Raw genomic sequence first — 23,025 nt, 5'->3', positions numbered from 1 at the left:
TGATGTATAAGCTATATTATTGTAAAGTTTCATTAAAATCCGTTCAGTAGTTTTTGCGTGAAAGAGTAACAAACATCCATACATCCACACATCCATACATCCAAACAAACTTTCGCCTTTATAATATTAGTAGGATGTAGCCTATAATATATTATCACGCTAAGACCAATAGAAGCGGAGCACCAATGAAGAATGTTTCAAAATCGGGTGATTTTTCCTATTGTGCTGCGTAAACGATAAAAGTTTCGCAAAAATTGGCAGAATTTTCTTTATTTACCCATGAATTAGTTACTCTCTCGGGTCTGTGGCTGTTTGGTTGTTCGTTTTGTTCGGTGTTGCTACTCGTATGTGTCTGTGCGGATGATTTTCTTGCTCTCAGTATTCGATGCCTATCCCTATCCTGGCTGAGGCGAGCCTCACGCTCTACAGATGATTCTCTTTCTCTCTGTATTCGATTTCTATCACTATTCTGGCTGAGGCGAGCCTCACGCTCTACAGACGATTCTCTTTCTCTCTGTATTCGATTTCTATCACTATTCTGGCTGAGGCGAGCCTCACGCTCTACAGACGATTCTCTTTCTCTCTGTATCCGAATTCTATAATTCTTCCGACTGAGGCGAGCCTCACGCTCTACAGACGATTCTCTTTCTCTCTGTATCCGAATTCTATCATTTTTCCGACTGAGGCGAGCCTCACGCTCTACAGACGATTCTCTTTCTCTCTGTATCCGATTTCTATCACTATTCTGGCTGAGGCGAGTCTCACGTTCCGTTGACGATTCTTCATCTCTTGCTGAACGTGCTCTTTTGGCATTCACTGTACTACGACCTATGTTCGAACGACGACGTCTTCCAGGCATGATCGTATAGTAATACCCACAAAGCAACAAATAACCCAATCGCAAAGCAAAAACAAAAGTCCGTTTTTCTAACCAAGTCAAATATATTTTTATCGACAATTCAGAAACCAAAGAACCAGAAACAATGAATATCTGAAAGAAAGCGCTGTGGTTGCTCCTCTGCGTTACCGTCTGCACAACCACACAATGACGAAATACACTATCTACTACAATAACATAAGCCCGAAGCTTATGAGAGCCCCCGGCCGGTTCCGCCGTTACCGCTATGTCCCTCGGCCGCCGCCGCGCGACATATTTTTTGATTCCGCGTAAGTTTATACGTTTGAAAACTTCTAAAGTATTGATCGAAATTGTATAGTGTAAAAGACAATTATAATCTACATTTAATGTCTTAGCTTCCAAACATGTTTATTTGGATAAGGGTTAATGTTGTAAATTGTTAAAATCGCTTCGTAAATAAGCCATTATTTTTCGTAAAAAGTAAAGAACAAAAATGGCTATTGTGAGTTATCCCTAAGAAATAGACATATACCATCGCGGACTTTTTTGTTTACCTTATTAAGGTGTACAATACTGTAGTACATTATTTTGATCTATCTCGTAGGGTTTAGCCAGCGTTTGCAATATAAACGCAAAAAAATGAATTTATTTACGACATAACATTAGAAACCTCTAAAATTATCAGTGTTTCTCTACCATATTATGCATATATTATACATATAAACCTTCCTCTTGAAACACTCAATCTATAAAAAAAAACCGCATCAAAATCCGTTGAGTAGTTTTAAAGATCTAAGCATACATACACACATACATACAGACAGCGGAAAGCGACTTTGTTTTATACTATTTAGAGAAGAGATGTAGAGTTCAAGCGTTTGAACGACGTACTTGTTTTAAATAGAGGCGGCAACTTCATTCATAATCCGCGGCGCCCAGACGTCTCGTTGGCCGTCGCGAGGAGAATGCGAGAAAGTACCAGCGACCGCCGAAAAGTGAACGGTACCTTTGATACATTCTATTTATAGACGCGAGATGCGTTGGCGGATATAGCGAGATCGAATATGACTCAGGGATCTATGAGGAATCCATGGATTCCAGGGGCGTAGATATCGCAATATCTGACATATCAATTATGTAGGGCCCCATGCACGGGCGTATATATAGCTTTGATAAGGGGGGGGAAGGTTGTAAATAGAAAAAAAAAATGTACCTCGCCGATGAAAATCGGTGGGTACATAATATATTGTCGATTGGACAAGTAAGATGGATAGTAATGGTTCCGGACCCCCAGGACCCCCTTATATACGCCCATTGCCCCATGTCACGGCAGCAAAAATAATAAAAACTTCCCCCCCTCTTAAATAGGGCCCCCAAACAAAATGTTATACAGTGCCGCGCCAAGGAAAGCTACGCTTCTGATGGATTCGAATTATATAGTCCCTTGGTATTGGTATGGACTATGGATAGGGTTGCCGTCCGTCCGGATTTCCCCGGATTTGTCCTAGTTTGAAGGGCGTCCGGGGTGCGTCCGGCCGGGTTTTTGAAAAGTGTCCGGTTAAAATCCGGACACTTTTGCTGAGAGAAATCCAACTTTTTAACCAGGCAGTAACTAACGAAAGATAAAAACTCGCTAAGCATACACACGATTTCTAGCATGGACTTGAGTTTTTTACAAATTCTTGTTGGAAAAGCAAAAATTGGGAAGACGTTATCGTAAATACTGTTTAAGAGGTGTCTGGGGAAATAACCACATTTCGGCCAAATGTCCGGGAATTTTGTCGTGCCTGACCGGCGAAGGGAATTTGGGTGATGGCAACCCTAACTATGGACGACGCGATGTTACATGAAGAATTACGACAATCAAAACCATGAGATTATTTCGTGAGAGTAGAAGTAGCTTTCCAAAGTAAGAGATAATTCAAAATACCATAACAAGTTGTCACAGACATGGTTGGCACTCGATGTAGTATTTTTTTTAAATAAGGGCAGACGAGCAAACGGGCACCTGATGGAAATTGACACTCCCGACATGCCGGTCTTTTAAGAGGAAATACGCTCTCTTCTTGAAGGTTTGCAGGTCGTATTGGTCCGAAAATAATGCTGGCGACAGTTCGTTACTGAGTTTATCAGTGGCAAAGAATAGTTCATTTTTAGAGGGAGGTCTAGTCTTTAGGAAGGTAAAGGCTAATGGTAGATATTTTAATGACATCTTCAAAATGAAAGAGAAAAAAAAAGCCGATTGGAATGGACCCAATAATCTGAGAACCCAATGGATTATGGATATAACAAGATTGCGATTGATAGATGGTATTGTTAAACAATATTTTGTCTTTATCTAAAGTTAGGATAGTCGCTTGTCAGACAAAAAAAGTTAAAACTATGACGTCTTTTAAATAAAGAGTGGATCTTTTAAGGGCTTTCCCATATAATGAAATATTCAACAATTATAATATACTAGCAACCCGACCCGGCGTCGCACGGGTATAAAATATATAGCCACTGAAAATGATTAAAATCGATAGCGATCCTTCACGTGGTCTACTTCTTATCTGTGCCAAATAACATAAAAATTGCTCCAGTAGTTCGCGAGATAAGCCCTTCTAAATAATATCCCCCGTTTTTCCACATTCTCCTATTAGTTTTAGCGTGACAAAATATAGCATACAGCCTTCCTCAATAAATGGGCTATTTAACACTGAAATAATTTTTCAAATCGGACCAGTAGTTCCTGAGATTAACGCGTTGAAGTTAGCCCTTTCAAATAATTTTCCCCGTTTTTTCCACATTTTCCTCTATTTATTCGTTCCTATTAGTCTTAACGTGATAAAATATAGCCTATAACCTTCCTCGATAAATGGGCTACCTAACACTGAAATGATCATCAAAATCCGTTGCGTAGTATTAAAGATTAAAGGGAACAAAGGGACATGAGGGAAAAAAGCGACTTTTTTATAATATGTATAGATTGTATAGTAGATAATATAATATGTAGTCGATCTTAGATTTCCTTTCATTACTTATATTAAGTGTATCCGCACGATATAAAACCGGCTCAATAAAACAAAAAATATTATAACCTTGTAAGGTCAGACACATATTTAAATCAAATACTTACGTATAATGCTTGGCAACTAAGAAATTCTAGTCTAAAAACTAGTACTAATATAATAAGTACTTGAAAGAGGAAAAATAATTATTGATTGTGTGTTTTGAATAGGCAGGCATATTTCATATTAAATATTACTTACTTATAATGTATATTGTCGATAACGAGGTCGAGGAATAGGCTTACGCGGCCAAACACATGGTTGCAAACGTTATTAAGGGCGCAACCCTTGGATATCCTAGGAGAAGTTTTGTTTGACAGGTAACAGCTTTATTTAAATCCATATTCAAAATTGGCACGTGTAAGGTTTTCGGTGCTCAATACCGCTACAATCCGCTCAATAAGCCTCGTTATGGTGCTCCCACACTGCCGATAGAAAATGTTCAGTAACGTTAACGTAAACATTTGTTAGCAAATATTTAATCACAAATGTTAAAAATGATTTCATGTTAGAAAATGTTTAGTAAAAGTAAAGTAAGAAATTATAACATTATTTTTAACAAAAAATTGAAACCAACTTCCAAGGTAAAAACAATATTCTTAAAAATATGATCTAAAAAGTATGAAATAATTCTTATTATTCATTAACAAATTCGACTTAACCACAACCAATTCCGTACTCAATTTTCATTCGTTTGAAGTCGATACCAGCCCAGAACCTGATCAGATACTTGACATAAAACTTGGCCGGTACCGACTTTAAAAAGAATGAAAATTGAGTACGGAATTGGTTAAGTCGAATTTCGAAAAAGGCACTAATGAATAAAAATAATTATTTCATACTTTTTAGATCATATTTTTAAGAATATTGTTTTTACCTTGGAAGTCTGTTTCAATAATTTTACTCTTTTTAGATATCTACAAGATAAGGATGTAAAAGATACGCATAAAGATGCGTAAATAACCATTACGAATGTTACCTAACTATTCCCATTAAGTTAGTGTTAAAGCGAAATTGTGGTAGGTATTTGCTAGTTACCTAAGCGATGCTGCAATTTCCAAACTTTTATCTTTAAAGGTTCAGGAGTTCTGTTCAGAGGCTTCGGTTCAAGAGACACCTTCGTATGAAATTTCACCTATTAGTAACATAATAATATTTTTAAGTTACTAGAAACAACATCTTAATCACCATTTGTGTTTTCAAATTACCCAGGTTCTGGGCCGGGGGGGCAAATTACGCAGATTCTTCAAATCAGATTTTTTATAAGCTAGATGTTTATAAGGAATAAAAAATTAATAATTTTTAGTTGTAAAAATATTGTATTGCAAACAAATGGCAAAAATTCGTTTTATTATTTTTAATTTTATAGATGAAAGTACTATATAATATATAGTAGGGACGTCAACTTGATCCAGGGGGGCAGCTGCCCCCGCGCCCCCCCCCCCCCCCCCTAAACAACGCCAAAATCCCCGAACCTGTATCTATAAGGATTCAAAAGTTCTGTTGCGTACCTTCGGAACCAGGGTATAACCTGGTGCAAAATCTTACTTTTTGGTAGCATATGCCTCGAATACTTCAGAAAAAAATCAAAATCACTATACTTATATACTATAAGTTTCCATACAAATTTCAACGAGTCCCCTTGATTCCTCAAGAATCCCATCATCAGATCACCACTTTTGTGAACATGGTACCAAATTTGAGTTAAACCCTATAAAACACAGAAAGAATTTTGAAAATCAGACTGCAAACGGCTGAGTAAACGTTGAACATAAAAAAAAAGATACATACGAAGGTATTACCTCCTCCTTTTTGGAAGTCGGTCAAAAATACAACATGTGTCACAGGATAGATAATAGTACAAGTACATGTGTTACCTTTTAGGGCGTTCGCTGCGTTAAGCGTGCGCCCGGCGCGGCCACCCGCGAGGCGTGCTTGTTTCATATTATCATCCCATAGAGCAGCGCGGCGCTGCGGGAGGCGGTTCAGCCGTTGCACGCGGCGCGTGTAGCGGTGCCCACCCCACGGGCGACGGGTCAACAATTTAGACGCCTTTGTACACGTCTGCGTCGTCCTCTGCCGACTAGGTAATATATCAATAAAAATCCATAGGTATCGACTATACACCCGCGCGATCGAAATTATACTGGCTGCTGCGAGAGACGGGTGCAGTGACCGTCGCGGCCGCCCGCGACGACGCAGGCGGGCGCAAGGCGCGGGCGCCCGCGCCGGGCAGCCACGCCGGGCACACGCTCAACGCAGCGAAAGCCCTTAGTGACGACGACCATGCGGCCCATGCGGTGAGCCAATACCAGATTTAAATGTTATAAAATGTTAGTAAACGTTAGTAAACATTTTCTATGTGTAGAAGCACTTATGACGTAACAATTCACAACATTTTTAGTAAATGTTTTATTTAAAAAAATGTTTACAAACATTTTCTAAGGGCAGTGCGGGGGCACCATAATTATGATCACAGATTCTTGGCTGTGTTTGACAACACATTAGGACTGACGCGGATTAAAAAAAAAACAAAATGGCGCGTCGGCCGCAAAGGGGCGGGACAGGGCGTAGCGCCCTCCGCGCCGCCCCCTGACTCTGACTCACCGACAGTACCTCGGAACAAAGAACTCGGTAAATGTCATTATCAACCTCTATCATATTGTTTTCACCGATTAAGGATTATGTTATCAATAAATTGTTATTATAGAATCACCGTTCTACTTTATTAATTATGATTACGAAGCACAATGTGTTGACGTGTGCGAGGTTATGAAACTTGTTATTGCTATTTATATATTTTTTCACAATGTTTGCTAAAATATAAGAAAATAAGAACTCCACTGTTCTTATTTTCTTATATTTAAGGCGGTAGGATAAAGTTCTGTAATAAATGTACCTAAAGTTAGAGAAAGGAACATTTCCCGCCAAAATGTAGAGTGACTCATGCCTCATGGACCATGGTCATGAACCTGTATAATTATGAATCTAAAGAGTTATAGGTACATCCGCTATTATTGAAGCTAGTTATTATTATTAAACAAACAAATTCACCGTATTAGAAAGCATAATAAAGTTTGATGGGTAATGTGATTTGAGGAGGTGTTAGGCTGCTAGGAGATGCTTCACTTGTGAGTTGTGACTATGGAGTGTAGATGGAGGAGAAATATCTCTGTATGTAAAAAGTGTCCGCTGAAATGCGTTAAATTAAGGTGGCGCTACAGTAGCAACAGCGTAAATTTTAAATCATTTAGCAGCTTTTATTTCAGCTATTAGGTCATATTTTTCAAAATATATTGGTATTAACCCAGTAATTCTGTGACTCGACTATTCGGCTAACTTCAATTTATATTTTGTCACCAACGGCTACATTCGTTCCATACCCTTTGTTGCAGCTAGCGCCACTCTTGGAGGATTTTTCAACTGTTATTTACTGCGTACAGCTGGACACTTTTTCAAATATCCCCCATAAGATAGTTCTCCTCTATCTACCCTCCATAGTTGTGACGGTTTCATTTTTAACCTTCCATAAAGAAGAAGGTTGTATGTTCGGCTGTGGACACCCTTTTCTTTGATTACATTCGCGTCGCAAGTCTGAACACAAAATCAAACATTAGTATTTCAGTTTGTGTTCAGACTTTAGAGTTTAGATGCGTCTATAAAATTGGAGGAAAGGATACAATTAAAGAGAAAAATGAACAAAAATATTCTATGATGTTTCATGTCTACTTATTGGCAAAAGTATAAAGAAATTCAGAACCAGTGAAGCTAGAACGTACAAAAACTTATGAATCAACGAGGATGGAAAGGAAGGACAACCTAAATTGTTATAACATTAAAAGTAAACAGCCTGGAGGCTCACACACGCCCCTAGCCACAGCCTGTATGAATGTAGACCCTGCCCCCAGCGCTTCCAAGAAGTGACAGCTCATGCCTTATTTACATAAAAAAGCAGTCAGTCAGTCGGCGCACTTTTTGTTGCGTTTTTTACATGCGAACCAATTTTCAACTCTTTAATGATATAATTTATATGTAATGGGTATTAATTGGTGATAACTGATAATATTAAAGTCGGTCGATTTTATGTTTTGTTAATTAATTGATATGAAAGGTTTAACAATTGTTATAGCTTCTATAACATATCAATCTTGCCTCTAACGTAGACCTTACAAGTTACACCACGCTATAATCATCGAACAAGTTTTGAAATTAAAAGTTTTGTACACTAACGGCCGTTCCCAATATTTGATCTATCTCTAGTTTTGCCCTACTAGAGATAGGAATAACTCACATTAGACATTAGAGACATATATTTTATGTCAATTGTGAGCTATTTCTATCTCTAGTAGGGCAAAACCAGAGATAGATCAAATATTGGGAACGGCCGTAAAAGATTCCAAGCAATACCACGTATGTGATCCAGGCCAAGGCAGGTTGATAATCAGCTTTCCAAAAGATTTTTAATTTCATTATACCCACTCTTAATGCCGCCAAAATGAGCTGATAAAGTCCACGTGTTACATTGAGATCCAAGCATCTCAATGTAACACGTGGACTTTATCAGCTCATTTTTCAAAATGGCAACCTTCATTAAACATATTTTTCCTGGTACAACAATTAACAACCCACCATAGAGAAAATAATATTAATAAGTATAATATTATTAATAATTTAGAAGCCTACTTTTTTTTCTCAGCTCTTCTGAGGGAAACCCCCATGCATGTCAAAGGGAGTGTAGTGAGGTACTGGTTATGTAGAGGTTTTGGTATGGAGAATAACTCCAAGAGACTTATGCCAAATTATTGACGGTAATATTTGGCACATAAGATGCGCGGGCGCAGCGCTGAGGTGGGTGAGTGACCGCCGAACAGTCGCCACCGCCGACCGCGTTGGAGCCGCTGGCCGTCACGCCGCGCGCCCATTATGTCTTCCGACCGCACTCCGCAGCGCCTATACTAACAACATGTTCATTAAAATTAACATTTACATTGACGCATGTGGTCTCATTTAAAAGGATAAGTACGCTACAGTTTTGCGATGTTCTGGTATTTTGGAAGCTAGTACTTTTACGCAAAACGCATATTTTATTCAAATTTCAAATATGTATTGCATTAGCGAAACTGGCAATGAGTCATTACTCATTACCAACTTTGGACAGAAAAGTGGTAGCTGGTAACTGAATTTATCGAAAACCTGAACATGCAAACCTTGGCATGAGCCAATGTAGACGTGACATGAGGCGATTTATTTGTCCGAGTGATCATGATCCAGTGATTAAGCGGTCCGATACATGTAGGTGACATTCCGTTCAGGAGAAACTAGTTGAGCGGCATACAGGCCCGCCCTTAGCCGGTACCGTTGTTGCTTAGCCGAAGCCGGCTAGCCGACACTTCCTCTTACGGCTAGCAAAGATTGGCTAGATCGATATGGTTAACTATGCGATCGAAAATTGCAATAATGTTTCCTGTGAATTCATTTTCGTCTTTCGACTTTGGAACACTACAGTTTTTTATTGTGCCAGTATTACACTGGCAAGTGGCAACTAACATTTGGATTCCTTTTTAAATTGTATTGTGCCAGTCTGCGACTAGAAAAGAAAATACAGGCTGACAACAAACAGGTCCCATGATTCATCAGACAGTTAAATAAAATGAGGTCCTATTTGTTCACGACGTTCAATGTCCAATAGGTGATGTAAGCGCTGTGGTTGTTGTTGAATATAACTGTCCCAGCTAGGTTGCTTTACATTTTCCCGCCACTAAACACTTTGATTTTTTTATTGCGCCACTGAACATTTGATTAAAGGACATTTTTACTTTAACGCTATCAGCTAATTAGGTTTTAGCCTTATTGTTGCCATGTTTATGGGGATACTGCTCTATTTTTTACTAAATGTAAAGTATGGAAAATAAGCTAAAGAATGTAAACATGCATAACATGGTCCTAATGCTTAAATAAAAAAAAATGAGGCAAACACAAACATTTTATTAAGAAATTATACCCATACGATGATAAAATTGATAATTAGCGGCCTTGGGGAACGCCAACCGGTCCGTATTCAGTAGGCACTAAGCTGAAGCCGGTTGGTAGAGTATCCGATTTATTATAATCTATGAAAGTACATCTTAAGCCATCGTTATAAGATCTTGTTAGAGGTGAAATAACCATGAATTCAATTTAGAATCGCGACAAGAGAAGTCGCGAGTGACAAACTCGGTGCTCTCCTCTAAGGCTCTCAGGTTTCATCTGCAACACCAACCATACTGCATGATTACAACTTTCTAAATATTTCAACATTGTTTTAACTTATAAGTAATTTAATTATTTATAAGATTGAAACGAAAGGCATTTACTTGTAACCAGATTGAATGTAAAATTCCTTTACGTAATGACTCTACATAAGTGTTAAACTTTCTTTACAATAATTCAAGACAGATTAATGGTTTCAACTTTTATTGAATAATAATAACAATTTCTTACTTAACTACAGAGATGTCGATACACATGTTAAACTGCGTTACCTTGCAATTATTTCTTGGTAATAACCATGAAATGTTCGGCAACTCGGGTAGGCAATAACGACACTTGTGTTTATCGGAATAGTGGCGTATTTCGTGTGGCGATTCCCGGAGGTTGCGAGAGCTGATTCATCGGGTTGCGTGTTGCGTTTCACCGATGATTAGTGTTGCCATCTCTCAGAATGTTGTTTGGACTGGCCGGCAGCTCGAGAGATATGTCCCGCTACTTAGAAGGGAGTTATTGTAATTGAGTTACCAGCATTTATGTCAATTATAGTAGATTAATTGAACTGGTATAACTTTGGCTCACTAACACACTACTCTCTGTAGTTATAAGCTTTGATCTGCCTGCCTAGCATACGCCAACGAGATATCTACATGTTTTCTCGATGTTTGATGGTTTGTCTCTTCATCTCTATTGACCCTAGCATGACAAACATTTTTTCTCGCGTAGATCTATCATCGAAATAACACATTTTTATAGAGTTTTGTCGAGATAATGTCGAGATGTTGACATTATGAGACGATTAGTTTTTAATTATCTCGTTGGCGTATGCTAGGCAGGCTGGTAGTATTAATATTCATTTAAGAGTGTTGAAGACATTCAATATGCTTAGTTTCTGAGGCTTTAGATGAGCTTATTTTTTCGAAAGATTTGTTTATTGATTAATTATTATTGTTTGAAGATATCTCTAGTGGATTGATAAAAAAAATCTGTCCTGTTCCTGTCAGAAACCCTCGGTCATTAGCAACAAAAATAATATCATTGTTTTGTACATAGGCAGTATCTCATTGTAATCTTCGTAAGCTTTTGGAAATTGGAATAGAATATCCGCTTATCTTTGGCTTTTACGATGGATTTTAGTAATGCAGTAGCGTCAACGGCCTTGCCTCAGACCGTGACGGGCTCGGGGTAACGTTACATCAATTATTTTATTTCATATCTGGCTAATTAAAAGTCTTGAACAGTCTAATAATGTATAATGATACCATAACCTGAAAGGCCTTTTGCTTTGTGATTTCTCTTTTGAGTTCTGACTTCTGGCATTAAAGAGAGCAATTTACTGTATAAATAATAAATAAATAAATAAAATATCTTTTTATTCAAAATGGGTATCATGATACACTTTTTGAAAGCCGAACGAAGAAACTACGTTGCCTGCCACCTGCACCGGTTCGGGAACTACCCCGCCGAGAAGAACCGGCGTAAGAAACTCGTATGTATATATGTATTATCTCTATGTATGTATGTATTTACTGTTTGTTTATTATTATGATATTCACTAATATTCCTTACTATTTACCTGACTACGGCGAAGCAAAAAGGAGGGTTATAATTCACTGACTCATTTTAAAATATTTTTTCATGAATTATTTTCTCATTCTATGGCAGTAGCGAAGGATGTTTTTTTTTTAAAAGAGGGAAGCCCTAGCTGTCAAGATTTGGATACGATGTCCCAAAAGTAAAGGAAGACCTTTAAAGGAAGGAACCTATAAGAAGCGTAGAGCTCTACGCCACTATGCTATGGTAAACCTGAGTAGGGTAGGATATATAGTAAAAGTAAGAATTGGTGGTTATAAAACCACTTAATAATAAGTATTTATCATTAAAACAGTAACAATATTGAAGATTGGCGCTTGCGTTTCTTGACGGAAATACCAAAGATAGAGTAAGGCACGATCTTCAAGAGTCACGCGAAGGTTGCTAGGTTATTTTAGTTTTGGAATTTGGATAGATCATCAAGTATCACAGCTATGGCTAGCTTCTTTGTGTTTTTGGTAATTTAATATCTCGTTATAATTTCTTACACTGCGCGATGCATTAAAAACGTTGATATGCCGCCATTCGACATTAATAGATTGTAATTTCCAATAATTTAGTCGCGGGACGGCTGATAAAACTTATAAATAGCCGATGCAATTACCGAGCGAAGGCGTCGGCACAGACGGGCGGCCAGACGACTGCATTCGCCGCGCGCGGGCGATCGCGGGGGTGCGGCGCGGCCGGCGCGGGGGGGAGGGGGAAGGCTGCGTTACGTCATACGGCCACATCCGGGTTGACGGCCGCACGCGCCGATCACTATTGTCCGAAATGATGGCCCTGTTGGCTATATCTACATTCTTGGCTAGAAAATTTCGAAGCCTTTATGTAACTTAGGCCCAAATCCTCAGCGGATTCCGAAGTCACCGAAGCGTGATAATGCTTTGCGTTATTTATTTCAGTGGCTTATCCTCCGAAAAACAAACACTTTCTTAACCCAACCCAAAATACTTTTTTCTTTGAGCTTTTTGCTACAAAAAGGCACTGTCGGAAAATATACAAAATAAGTAAACAATCTATTTTTTTTATATTTGCTATAAATGAGCATATGCTCAATTATGGCAAATATTAAAAAAAAATGATAATTAATATGACAGACAGTAATCTCCGAGTAAAAAAGTATGAACACGCGGTATTCCCGCGCTTATTGCTGTTTCCCGCGCTTTTTCACCTCAGTCCGACATGCAGTTGCTAAGCTCCGCGCAGCGGCAATCGGAAATCGTCCGGATTCTAGTCCACTTACCGCCATCTTGCGCTTCGCCGACGAAAAGTGATTTCATCGCAAAATAACAATAATTATTGTTGCACACACATTTTATTTGCATTTTACTTAAAATGATTCCTAAAATCCATTCTTAGGTCGGAATGAATTTGTTATAAATAAGTAGGTACATCATTAACATTTCCTTAAAATCTTAATAAAACACAAATCTTCTCATATCCACTAGCAATGAAGACCATCGTCCGCCCCAAGATTGTATATTATAGTTTTAATAATAAGTAAGTAAATTAAATGAGTTATGTTTGTTTACATGTGTTGTAAAGAAAAGTAAAAAATGTAGAGTTCTTACAGATCTGTCGGTACTCTACATTTGGGCATTGCAACTGCTTTTTTAAGGAGATTTAAAGTAAATCGTATTATAACCGTATTTTTTATATCACAAAAACATAAACCGTAAAACTTATGTTTTGTTTTTAACGAGTGGCGTGTTTATAATGACATCAAAAATATGTAAGTAGTTAACGAAAGCTCAGCCATGCGTGAGTCGAGAGTCGAAAAAATGTTTTACCTGTTGCTAACCGAGATTCAAGTAAAATAAATTGTAAGAATTTGGTACGGTCGTAGGTAAGCTAATTTTGGTTTAGGTCTTTAATTATAATAATATTATAAAGACCTGCTTAAACCAAAGTGAAGTGGCAATGAAATCTCATTTACTTTTTTAAAATAAGTTGTTGTTGTGAAAATATTATTTGAAAATTACTTACTTAATAATTATGCCTTCTACGATCGACTTGTGTCTAAACACACTAGGCCGAAGTTACGCGGCGGAAATTCCGCATGATTACGCCCGCAATGTCAAACGCATGCAATATACGGACGGAACGCGACGGAATAGTGTGTCATCGGTAATTTAAAATCAAGAAACATATTGCAGGCGTAATCATGCGGAATTTCTGCCGCGTAACTTCGGCCTAGTGTGTTTAGACACTTAGGCAAGTTTCTCTGCCTAATATACATAATCAACGTTATTGTAAACTCATAATATAAGACATGATCGAGAGGTCGAGTTAAAAATAAAACTTTCTTTTTTGCTCTTCTATAAACGTTCCTGTACAGAGTGCGTCATTGCTGAGCAGTGAGCACGTGATGCGAGTGACGCCATGCTATATCCTGATGTCTGACGGTCTAGATTTTTAGTGCTAATGTTCTAGAACATTTCATTTTGATCGCAGTTTTTACGGCATGAGTCCTCCACATACGTCTACTAATTAAATTTTTACACAGTGAACTACAAGTTCTGCTTGTCTTTGTCTGGCCCTTTAGAAGTCTCACAGGCTTTTTTTTATCCATGTACCTCCTTACCACAGGGCTACTTATGGCATAGTCCAACTTACGCTCATTTGCGACAATCTGAGTTATTTCTAATTGTTTGTCAAATACATATTACATTATCAATTAACATGTTTCTCTTTAAAACGTATACTGACATCTGACACCTTTATCATTGATTAATCGATTGATATTTTAAACTGGACTGGACACAAGTAGCACATTTCAGTGAAATAATTGGTAGAGATTTTTAAGCTTTTTATAAAGCTTTTGATCTCCATTGATGTAAGTTTTGTTTTGATCTCAAACAAATATTTTGCACCCAACCCTAGTGAAGAAGTATTGCGGTGGGCTCTCGCTTTGACGTGACCGCAAGATAACTTTGAGGTTTACGCTGGATAATCTACCGAATATCCCCCAAGATTCAAGAACAAGAAATGTTAATAAGATAATGGACTCTACAAAAATGGTTTTCGGGAAAAGAGGATATTATAAGTAAGACTTGAATGTTATACACATCTTATTATATAATTTAATTGACGAGTGAAGTATCTTGTCTACTAAGCTAAGAGCTTTTGGTGTAAGCGCATATTTAATGCTCACATTTCCTTCGTCCTTGTATAATGTACTTATTGTTAAACTAATTTACCTGCAAGCGTCGCTCCAATATTTGCATTTTTTTCGCGATCGCCGAAAGCTGCGCGGGCGCATAAGGCCCATAGCACACGGCGTATTTTAAACGCGCTGACGACGCGCGTTTCAGGAACGCGCTTCTTCGGCGCCGTAAACGCTGATAGTTGCGTTTGCACTGATAATAGAAACGCGCGCATGAAGCGCGTATACGTGCATTTGAAGCGGTACAAACGCGCGTACAAAGGAGCGGAGTACGGGCAGAGGGGGTGGGGGTGCTCACGCCACCACTGCGCCCGCGCCTCAGTTGCAATAAGGTTTTATTGTGTGCTGCGCGTGTATTTCGTTTAAAATGGAACCCTTCGACACCGACCGCTTTATAACAGAAATAAACAATCGTCCAGCTACATGGAATTCACTACTGCCCGAATATTCAAACAAAGTGTTAAAAAGAAATGCTTGGGATGAATTGTGCCACATTTTTTATGACAATTTCAATGAAAAAACCAGTAAGGAAAAAAACCTGGCAGGTAAGATTTCTTATATTTATTTAAAAATAATGTATTATAGTTTATAGTTCGACGGTACATAGAACAGTAAAACAGTAGAAAATGTAATTAGGTAGGTACCCTAAATTTTAGAATCTTGCCATGGTACTGCACCTTCATCACTAATAAAATAGTCAGCGTACATATTTCGTATCATAGTTCCGCTTAGTTGTCCCTGTGACAGTCTTGCACCAATCGAAATCAAACTTGCATCTTCAGGAGGATCTTCAAAACCAGCTACACTCAAAGAATTATGAAAATTATAACCGTCACGTTCACGTATGAAATTATGCAGTACACAACAGGCTTTCACAATAGCCACACTGAAGTCCACGCTAACGTTCAGTGGCCGATTAAAGATTTTAAATTTGTTGCTTAATATACCAAATGTACATTCAATGTATCGTCTGGCACGTGTCAAGCGGTAATTATATATTCTTTTCTGCCGTGGCAAGATTTTTCCAGCATATGGTCTCTGTAAATGTTGAGATAATGCAAAGCCTTCATCTCCAACAAACGTAAATGGTATTGGTACCCCATTATTAGATATTGGTCTCGCATTTGGTATATTATAATTTCCTTGCCTTATCTTTTTGGTCCATTCACTAAATTCATGTATTGTTGAGTCTGCAGCTTTTCCATAGCATCCAACATCTATATCGATAAATCTGTAATTTGCGTCACATATTGCAAGCAATACGATGGAAAAATATTTTTTATAATTAAAATACTCTGATCCACTATGTTGAGGTTTTATAACTCTAATATGTTTCCCATCGATAGCCCCAAGTAGGTTGGGAAAATTTGCGTATTTCATAAATCCTTCAGCAGTTTTTAGATGTGATTCTTCGGTTGGTTCTGGCATACAGATGTTTTTTAATTTATCCCATATTATTTTCACTGTTTCACGGACTATAATGCCTGCCGTCGTTTGTCCACACTTAAAGTCATAGTGAATATCTGAGAAATAGCAACCCGTAGCTAAATACCTGAAAAGAATAACATTATTAAAAATCACTTATTATCGTAAATTTTACATATTTTAATTAAAATAAACCTACAACTACTTATTTCAAATGAATTAAAATTAACCTAAAAAACAACTAAACTATTAACATTATTTATCGTTTTCAGTCATTGAACTTCAAAGAAAATGGAAGAGTATTAAGGACGCTTATAAAAGAGACAAAGCGAAGAACAATAACTGTTCCAGTGGATCTGGAGCTAAACCTAGAAGACCCTACATATATTCCAATTTGCTAACTTTTTTAGACCCGCTTTACGAAATAAGATCTCCAAGTCAAAATGATGATGCAGCTCTGCGGAATAACCAAGACTGTGATTTTCAAAAACCACATTCACCAAAGAAGTCTAAAAAGACTCCAAAACATGAAGACCCACAAGACAAATTGTATGAAGCACTGACAGCAAATCTCAAACAGTCTAAGGAAGCAAATAATACAATTTTATCTGAAAATCCCGACAAACTGTTCTTAGTTTCGTTGGCTAAAGATTTTTCTGCTATCAAAGAGGAATTTAAGTTAGAGGCCAAAGCTGATATGATAAATTTAATTCGTAAATATAAAAATATGGGACAGTCATCGAGGACATTAAATGAAAATAGATACCAAGGTGCATTTCAATATGAACATCAGTATGGATACCAGTCTGGATATCAGTCTGGATCTGGATATCAGTCTGAATTTCAGCCACAATATCCAAGTAATCAATCAGCGCCAAGAAATGAATCTGTCAGTTCACTCCAAAATTTGGATAGCAATGAATCGGTTACAAATGACTCCGACATCATATCTGACATGTATGATGATATTGAATAAATCTTTTTCTCTTATTCATAATCTAAGTGCACTTATAACAATTTACGGTTGATTTTAAAATGTAACAGGTCAATAAATAAATAAATACATAATAAATAAATACTAGTTGTTTTCTTACCTCAATGTGATGAGCAAACGTTCTTCTGCCGATATACATGATCTCATTGCTGTATTTTGACGAGTTAACTCAGGTTTTAGAATCGAAAGAAGTTCTTGGAATGACGAATATGACATTCGATAACAATTATAAAATTTCTTCCATCTTCTATGTACTAACAATTTTTTAAAAGTTGTATGATAATGACCACCCAATCTTCTTTCACTCGTAAATGGGTCTATCCAATAAATTCGCTTTTTTTTACGTTTTTTACTTTTTAAAAGAAGTACTAAAGCCAACGTAAGCAGTGTTGTCTCAACCGACGCCATTGTACAACTGAAGAAGAGGAGTCTCTGATCAAAACGCAAAAGCTACGAGCGACTACAGCGCGTCTGTACTGCTGTATCTGCGCGTATACGCGCAGTAGAGGAACGTTTTACAATCGCCCCGTGTGCTTAATTACCTTGGTTGCGATCCAATCTCGTTTGAATCGCGTATAGGCGCGTTCTCTGCGCGTCGTCAGCGCGTTTAAAATACGCCGTGTGCTATGGGCCTAACGGTGGTCCGTGGGAAGAGTTCCGCTCGCGCCCGCGCCGCTGCCCACTTGCCTTTCACCGCGCAAGGTCGCTCACGGCCGCTTTCTTTAACCAGCTTGGCGACGGAATGCGACACCGTGACGTCACGTGATTTAACACTTGACAGATCCGGTGTTGGGCCTGTTGGAAAGGCCGAATTGACACTTGACAGTAATCGGAAGACTGTTTAATGATTGTCTTGAGAGTTTTAAGAAACGAGAACTGTAGCGTCCTTTCACCTGCCATAAAAATATTATCTTTGTGCTGTATAGGCAGCTTAGCTAAACTGTAATTATCAAACTAGACACGCGGTAGCATGTCAAGCCAAGTTCAAGCAAAGGAACTGGCTAACCACCGCCAAGTGTAATATTGCCTCTATCACCACTTCCTGATAAAGTGCCGAATAGGCTTTCCACAACTTTTGTGATGGATTCTCCATACTTACTTCATATTATGTCAAGTTAAGTTGTGGATAGCCTATTCGGCACTTATCAGGAGGTGGGAAGTGGTGAAACAGGCCCTTGCTCTATAAAGTTTTGTAAAATTTCTCAGATTTTTGAGCCTACCTTTTCAAAGGTGATGAAATCGATTACCTTAAATGCATTTTAATTGTTGCTAAGCCAAATATTTCGCCACAGCATTGCAGTAATATGGATTAAAAAGAAATTTAAACGACCTAACAAGGCCGAGCGGGGCACGTTCGAAAAATAAAAAGTAAAAAACATTCGCAGCCAGTTCTGTGTCACAATACGGTGACTCAGACCCAGACAAGTTCGTACAGGATCAGGCATACATAAACTAGAAAGCTTTGGAATTCACATAAAAGTCTTCGAAGAACTCGTGTATTGGCAACGTTAAGAGCCCATATGACCCTAACTTGACTACATACTTTAACCTAGATCTCAAAATCTGTAAGGTCCAGAAAACTGATTTTTGCCACAAGTAACTTCAGTTCATAAAGATTAAATGCTCAAGACGAAAACACGATTATTCAAAAAATGCTCGATAGTTTCTTTTTTACAAAAAACCTTGTTTTAGACACATTTTTGCTAGGATCTTCGAAGTTTGCTGTCTTTTCTTTAACATTTTTTAATATCTAAAAAGGTGTTGATAAAACCAAAATTTGCTCAAAACACTTTTTTCATAATCATTATACTTAGTTCGTCTTTTATTCAAGTAAAAATAACTCGGTGATGATTCCGCGCCGTCCTTTTTCACCTGGTATATGAAAGACGGGCGTGAGTGTAAGAGAGAAGGACGATGTTTGATTTTTAGAGGATGATAATACTTTAGGGTGTGTATCATGACTTTATGGTGTTTCATAAAAATATAGAGTTCACTGTGAAAGTAGCAGCGCTGAAAGAGCATTTTTTTGCAATTTGTATGGACAAGCACTCCAGCCCCCGTACAAAATTTAAAAAAGTTACTTGTAAGAGTTTGGTACAGGAGATAAATGATACTCGACTGTAGGATCAGAAATGAGTGATTTATTTACAAAACTTACGGCTATATATACAAAATTTGGTTAGTGAGAGTGAGACAATATAATATACAAAGATAGAGACAAAACATATCACATATGAAAAAGACAAAAATTGAGAGGGGAATACATATTACAAAAGAGACAAAAATTGAGAGGGAAGATTAAACACAGTGTGAAAGAGATAAAAACTGAGAGGGGAGATCTCGAGAGGGACACGTGTGAGCGAGATGAAATCTGCGAGAGAAGACATGTAAGTGCCTGAACCTCAGCAGATTTACACCCGAAGAAATGTTACCACAGTACCCCCCTTCAAGTGAAACGTACGGATGGCTTACTTATGCGGCCGGATCTCGTTACTCGAACTTGCGGTGATGACGGCAGGCCGGGCGCGGGCGCGCGGTCACTCTCGCGGCGCAGCGGGCTGGCGGGCACGTCGGGCGCAGGGCTCGGCGGGGTAGGGCTCGGCTCCTCCTCTTCATCTTCCTCTTCGTGACAGATGTATGCTGGTTTTAGTCTGTCCAGCGATACAACTGTGACTCGGTTGGGCAGCTGGATCTTGTAATATTTTTCGTGTCGTTGTAGTACCGGATACGGTCCGTCGTAGGGCGGTGTGAGCGGCGGCCTGACGGTGTCGTTTCTCACGAACACATGCGTACACTTTTGTAAGTTTTTGTGTACGAAGGGTCGACACGACGATCGCACGGTGTTCTGTGCCGGAGATAGCGTTGCCATGATTTCGGTAAGGCAACGCACGTAGTCAGCTTCTTGTATTTTCGGCTTCGATGGCATGAAGAAGTCTGCAGGTACTCGTAGCGGTGCGCCGTAGGTGAGTAGTGCGGGACTAGTGTTGCTGTCTCCGCGCAGAGCGGTGCGGAGTCCCAGTAGTACTGTCGGTAGTTCCTCGCTCCACCGCTTGGCGGCGCCACGTGCTACTAGCGCGGCTTTTAGAGTGCGATGCCAGCGCTCGATTTTCCCGTTTGCTTGCGGATGAAATGCGGTAGTATGGATGCGTTTAATTCCCAGTTTCTTCGTTAGCTCGTTAAATAGTGAGGATTCAAACTGTCTGCCTTGATCTGTAGATATTCGTAGGGGGCAGCCGAATCTCGATATCCACGCTTCGTAGAGAGCTTTTGCGACGGTCTCCGCTGTAATTTCGTATACTGGAACGGCTTCCGGCCACTTTGTAAATCTGTCGATCATCGTTACTATGTAGCGGTAGTCGTGCGATGGTCGGAGTGGTCCGACTATGTCCATATGCAGATGTTCAAAACGTTCTGACGGCGGGAAACTCGCTAGTGGCGTCACTGTGTGTCTCTGAATTTTCGCTCGTTGACAATCGATGCAGCTTCTACTCCACGTAGTTACATCTTTATTCATCGAGGGCCAAAAGTACTTCGATGTAACTAGTTTTCTTGTCGCTCGTACCCCTGGGTGACACAAGTTGTGTTGCGATTTGAAAGCTTCGTGTCGATGCGCCGGCGGCAGGTAAGGGCGAGGCGATGATGATGAATACTCGCAGGTGATCGGTCGATTGCCATTGGGGGCGGCGATATCGACGAACTTGAGATTCACTTGCTGTCTTAGCTTTTTTAGTTCTGCGTCGTGCTGCTGGTCGCTCGCTATTTGATTGTAGTCGAGGTTCGACGGCACGTCGATCTCTTCTATGCGGGAAAGAGCGTCGGCCACAGGGTTGTTCTCACCTTGGACGTAGATAATCTTCGTGCAGAACTGACTGATGAAATTGAGTTGTCTTTCTCTTCTAGGTGTGTCGCTGCTGCTGGCCGGTCTCGACAGGGCGAAAGATAGCGGCTTGTGGTCGGTGTGCACGGTGACGTTGCAGCCTTCTATGAGTCGACGAAAATGTTTAACAGCTGTGTAGATCGCTAGTAACTCACGATCGTACACACTGTATCGGCGTTGAGTGTCGCTGAGAGCTCGCGAGAAGAATGCGAGCGGTTTCCACACGTTGTTTACACGCTGCTGCAATACTGCACCCATGCTGTGGTCCGAGGCATCTGTGGCTATGCTTAGAGGTGCGCCGGCGATAGGATGAGACAGAGATGTCGCTTCTAAGATGCTTTTACGGCAATCGTAGAAAGCTTGCTCGGCCTCCGGCGTCCACTCAATGGTAGTGTTGTCTCGCTTCCTCTTGTTGTGAAGATACGTGTTTAGTAGTCTCTGTCGCTCGGCTTGTTTCGGTAAACAATCTCTGTAGAAATTAATTATGCCGAGAAATCTTCTTAATTCGAGTATAGTCTTCGGTTTTGGGTAGTTTGATATAACTTCGACTCGATCTGTTGTAGGTTTGATGCCTTGCGATGAAACTTCGTAGCCCAGAAAGTTGATTGTTGTCTTCGCAAACTCGCATTTTTCGACGTTTAGTGTTACGCCGTACTTGTTTAGGCGCTCGAGTACGTCATGTAATTGTTGTTTGTGTTTCTCTTCGTCTTCGCTGCACAACAAGATATCGTCGACAAACGCGAAACATCCTTCGACGCCGCGGAGAACTTCATGTATAAATCGTTGAAAAGTTTGACTCGCGTTCCGCAGTCCAAAGGTCATACAGTTGAATTCGAAAAGACCGAATGGAGTAATAATGGCGGTCTTCTCGGCGTCTTCTTTGGCGATCGGGATCCAATAGTATGCCATTTTGATATCGATCTTGCTGAATATTGTCTTGTTGTGAAGTACATAGGTGAAATCTTGAATTCTCGGAGTCGGATATCTGTCTGGCAGTGTTACAGCATTGAGACGGCGATAATCGCCGCACACTCGAAGGCTTCCGTCTTTTTTCGTTACGACATGAAGTGGACTGGCCCACGGGCTTTTAGACGGGCGGCATATGCCCATCTCCATCAGTCGCTCGAACTCTTGTTTCGCCGCTTTATACTTTTCGGGCGGCAGAGGGCGCGCGCGCGCGAATAGTGGCGCGCCGGTCGTCTCGATGTGATGAGTGACGTTGTGCTTGCTCGGCGAATTTGTAGACATCGGGCGGAGTACATCTGGATATTGTTGCAGAATGTCGTGGTATACTTGATCGTGACTCAGGATGTGGACCGACGGTTGAGATGTGGTCACTGATACCGCGTTGATAGCTAGTTCAGTGACACTGTCGATTATCTTCTTTCGGTGTAAGTCGACGAGTAGCTTGTAGTGACGGAGGAAATCTGCGCCGAGTATTGACGTCTTGACATCGGCTACGATGAATGACCATCTGAACGGTCTACGGAGGCCCAAGTCTAGTAGTAGATTCTTCTCGCCGTATGTATTGATTGGCGTATTGTTTGCGGCATAGAGCTTGCAGGTATTCGGTGTTGGCTTCGACTTCTGTATTCTTGAGGCAGCGAGGACTGAGATTTCAGCGCCAGTGTCGACGAGGAAACGTTGTGAGGTGTTGCGGTCGATGACACATAGGCGGTTGCTCGCAGACGAAACACCGACGTCCGCCACGGTCGGTGTTAACTCTAGTTTTCCGAATTTCTGTTGCGTCTTGCACACGGCGATATACATTGTCGAGCTTGATCTCCAAACTTGTAGTGATAGCGGCATAACCAT

The 23,025-nt window shown here is 39.7% G+C and overlaps 2 protein-coding genes across 3 annotated transcripts in view; one reads left to right on the top strand and one right to left on the bottom strand.

Moving 5' to 3' along the window:
- Positions 1 to 15,038: 15,038 nt before the first annotated feature.
- Positions 15,039 to 17,383, top strand: LOC121732925. Its single transcript, XM_042122952.1, has 2 exons — positions 15,039 to 15,459; positions 16,612 to 17,383. Exons 1-2 carry the CDS (start codon positions 15,282 to 15,284, stop codon positions 17,313 to 17,315), a joined length of 882 nt encoding a protein of 293 aa, XP_041978886.1. The 5' UTR covers positions 15,039 to 15,281; the 3' UTR covers positions 17,316 to 17,383.
- Positions 15,461 to 23,025, bottom strand: part of LOC121732923 (protein ALP1-like) — a 14,201-nt gene continuing 6,636 nt past the window's right edge. Inside the window, exons 2-3 of one of the 2 annotated variants that reach the window (XM_042122950.1) lie at positions 17,434 to 17,965; positions 15,461 to 16,466 (exon numbers count right to left, since the gene is read on the bottom strand). In XM_042122950.1, the coding sequence (XP_041978884.1) occupies positions 15,560 to 16,466; positions 17,434 to 17,741 (1,215 nt within the window). In that variant the 5' untranslated portion in view covers positions 17,742 to 17,965 and the 3' untranslated portion in view covers positions 15,461 to 15,559. Of the gene's footprint in view, positions 16,467 to 17,433; positions 17,976 to 23,025 lie in introns of those variants that run through there. The other variant, XM_042122951.1, reaches the window with a different exon arrangement.

The sequence above is a fragment of the Aricia agestis genome, chromosome 13, assembly GCF_905147365.1.
Source record: "Aricia agestis chromosome 13, ilAriAges1.1, whole genome shotgun sequence".
NCBI lineage: Eukaryota > Metazoa > Arthropoda > Insecta > Lepidoptera > Lycaenidae > Aricia > Aricia agestis.
The sequence above is the reverse complement of the archived record's forward strand: the minus strand, read 5'-3'. Positions and strand labels throughout refer to the sequence as shown.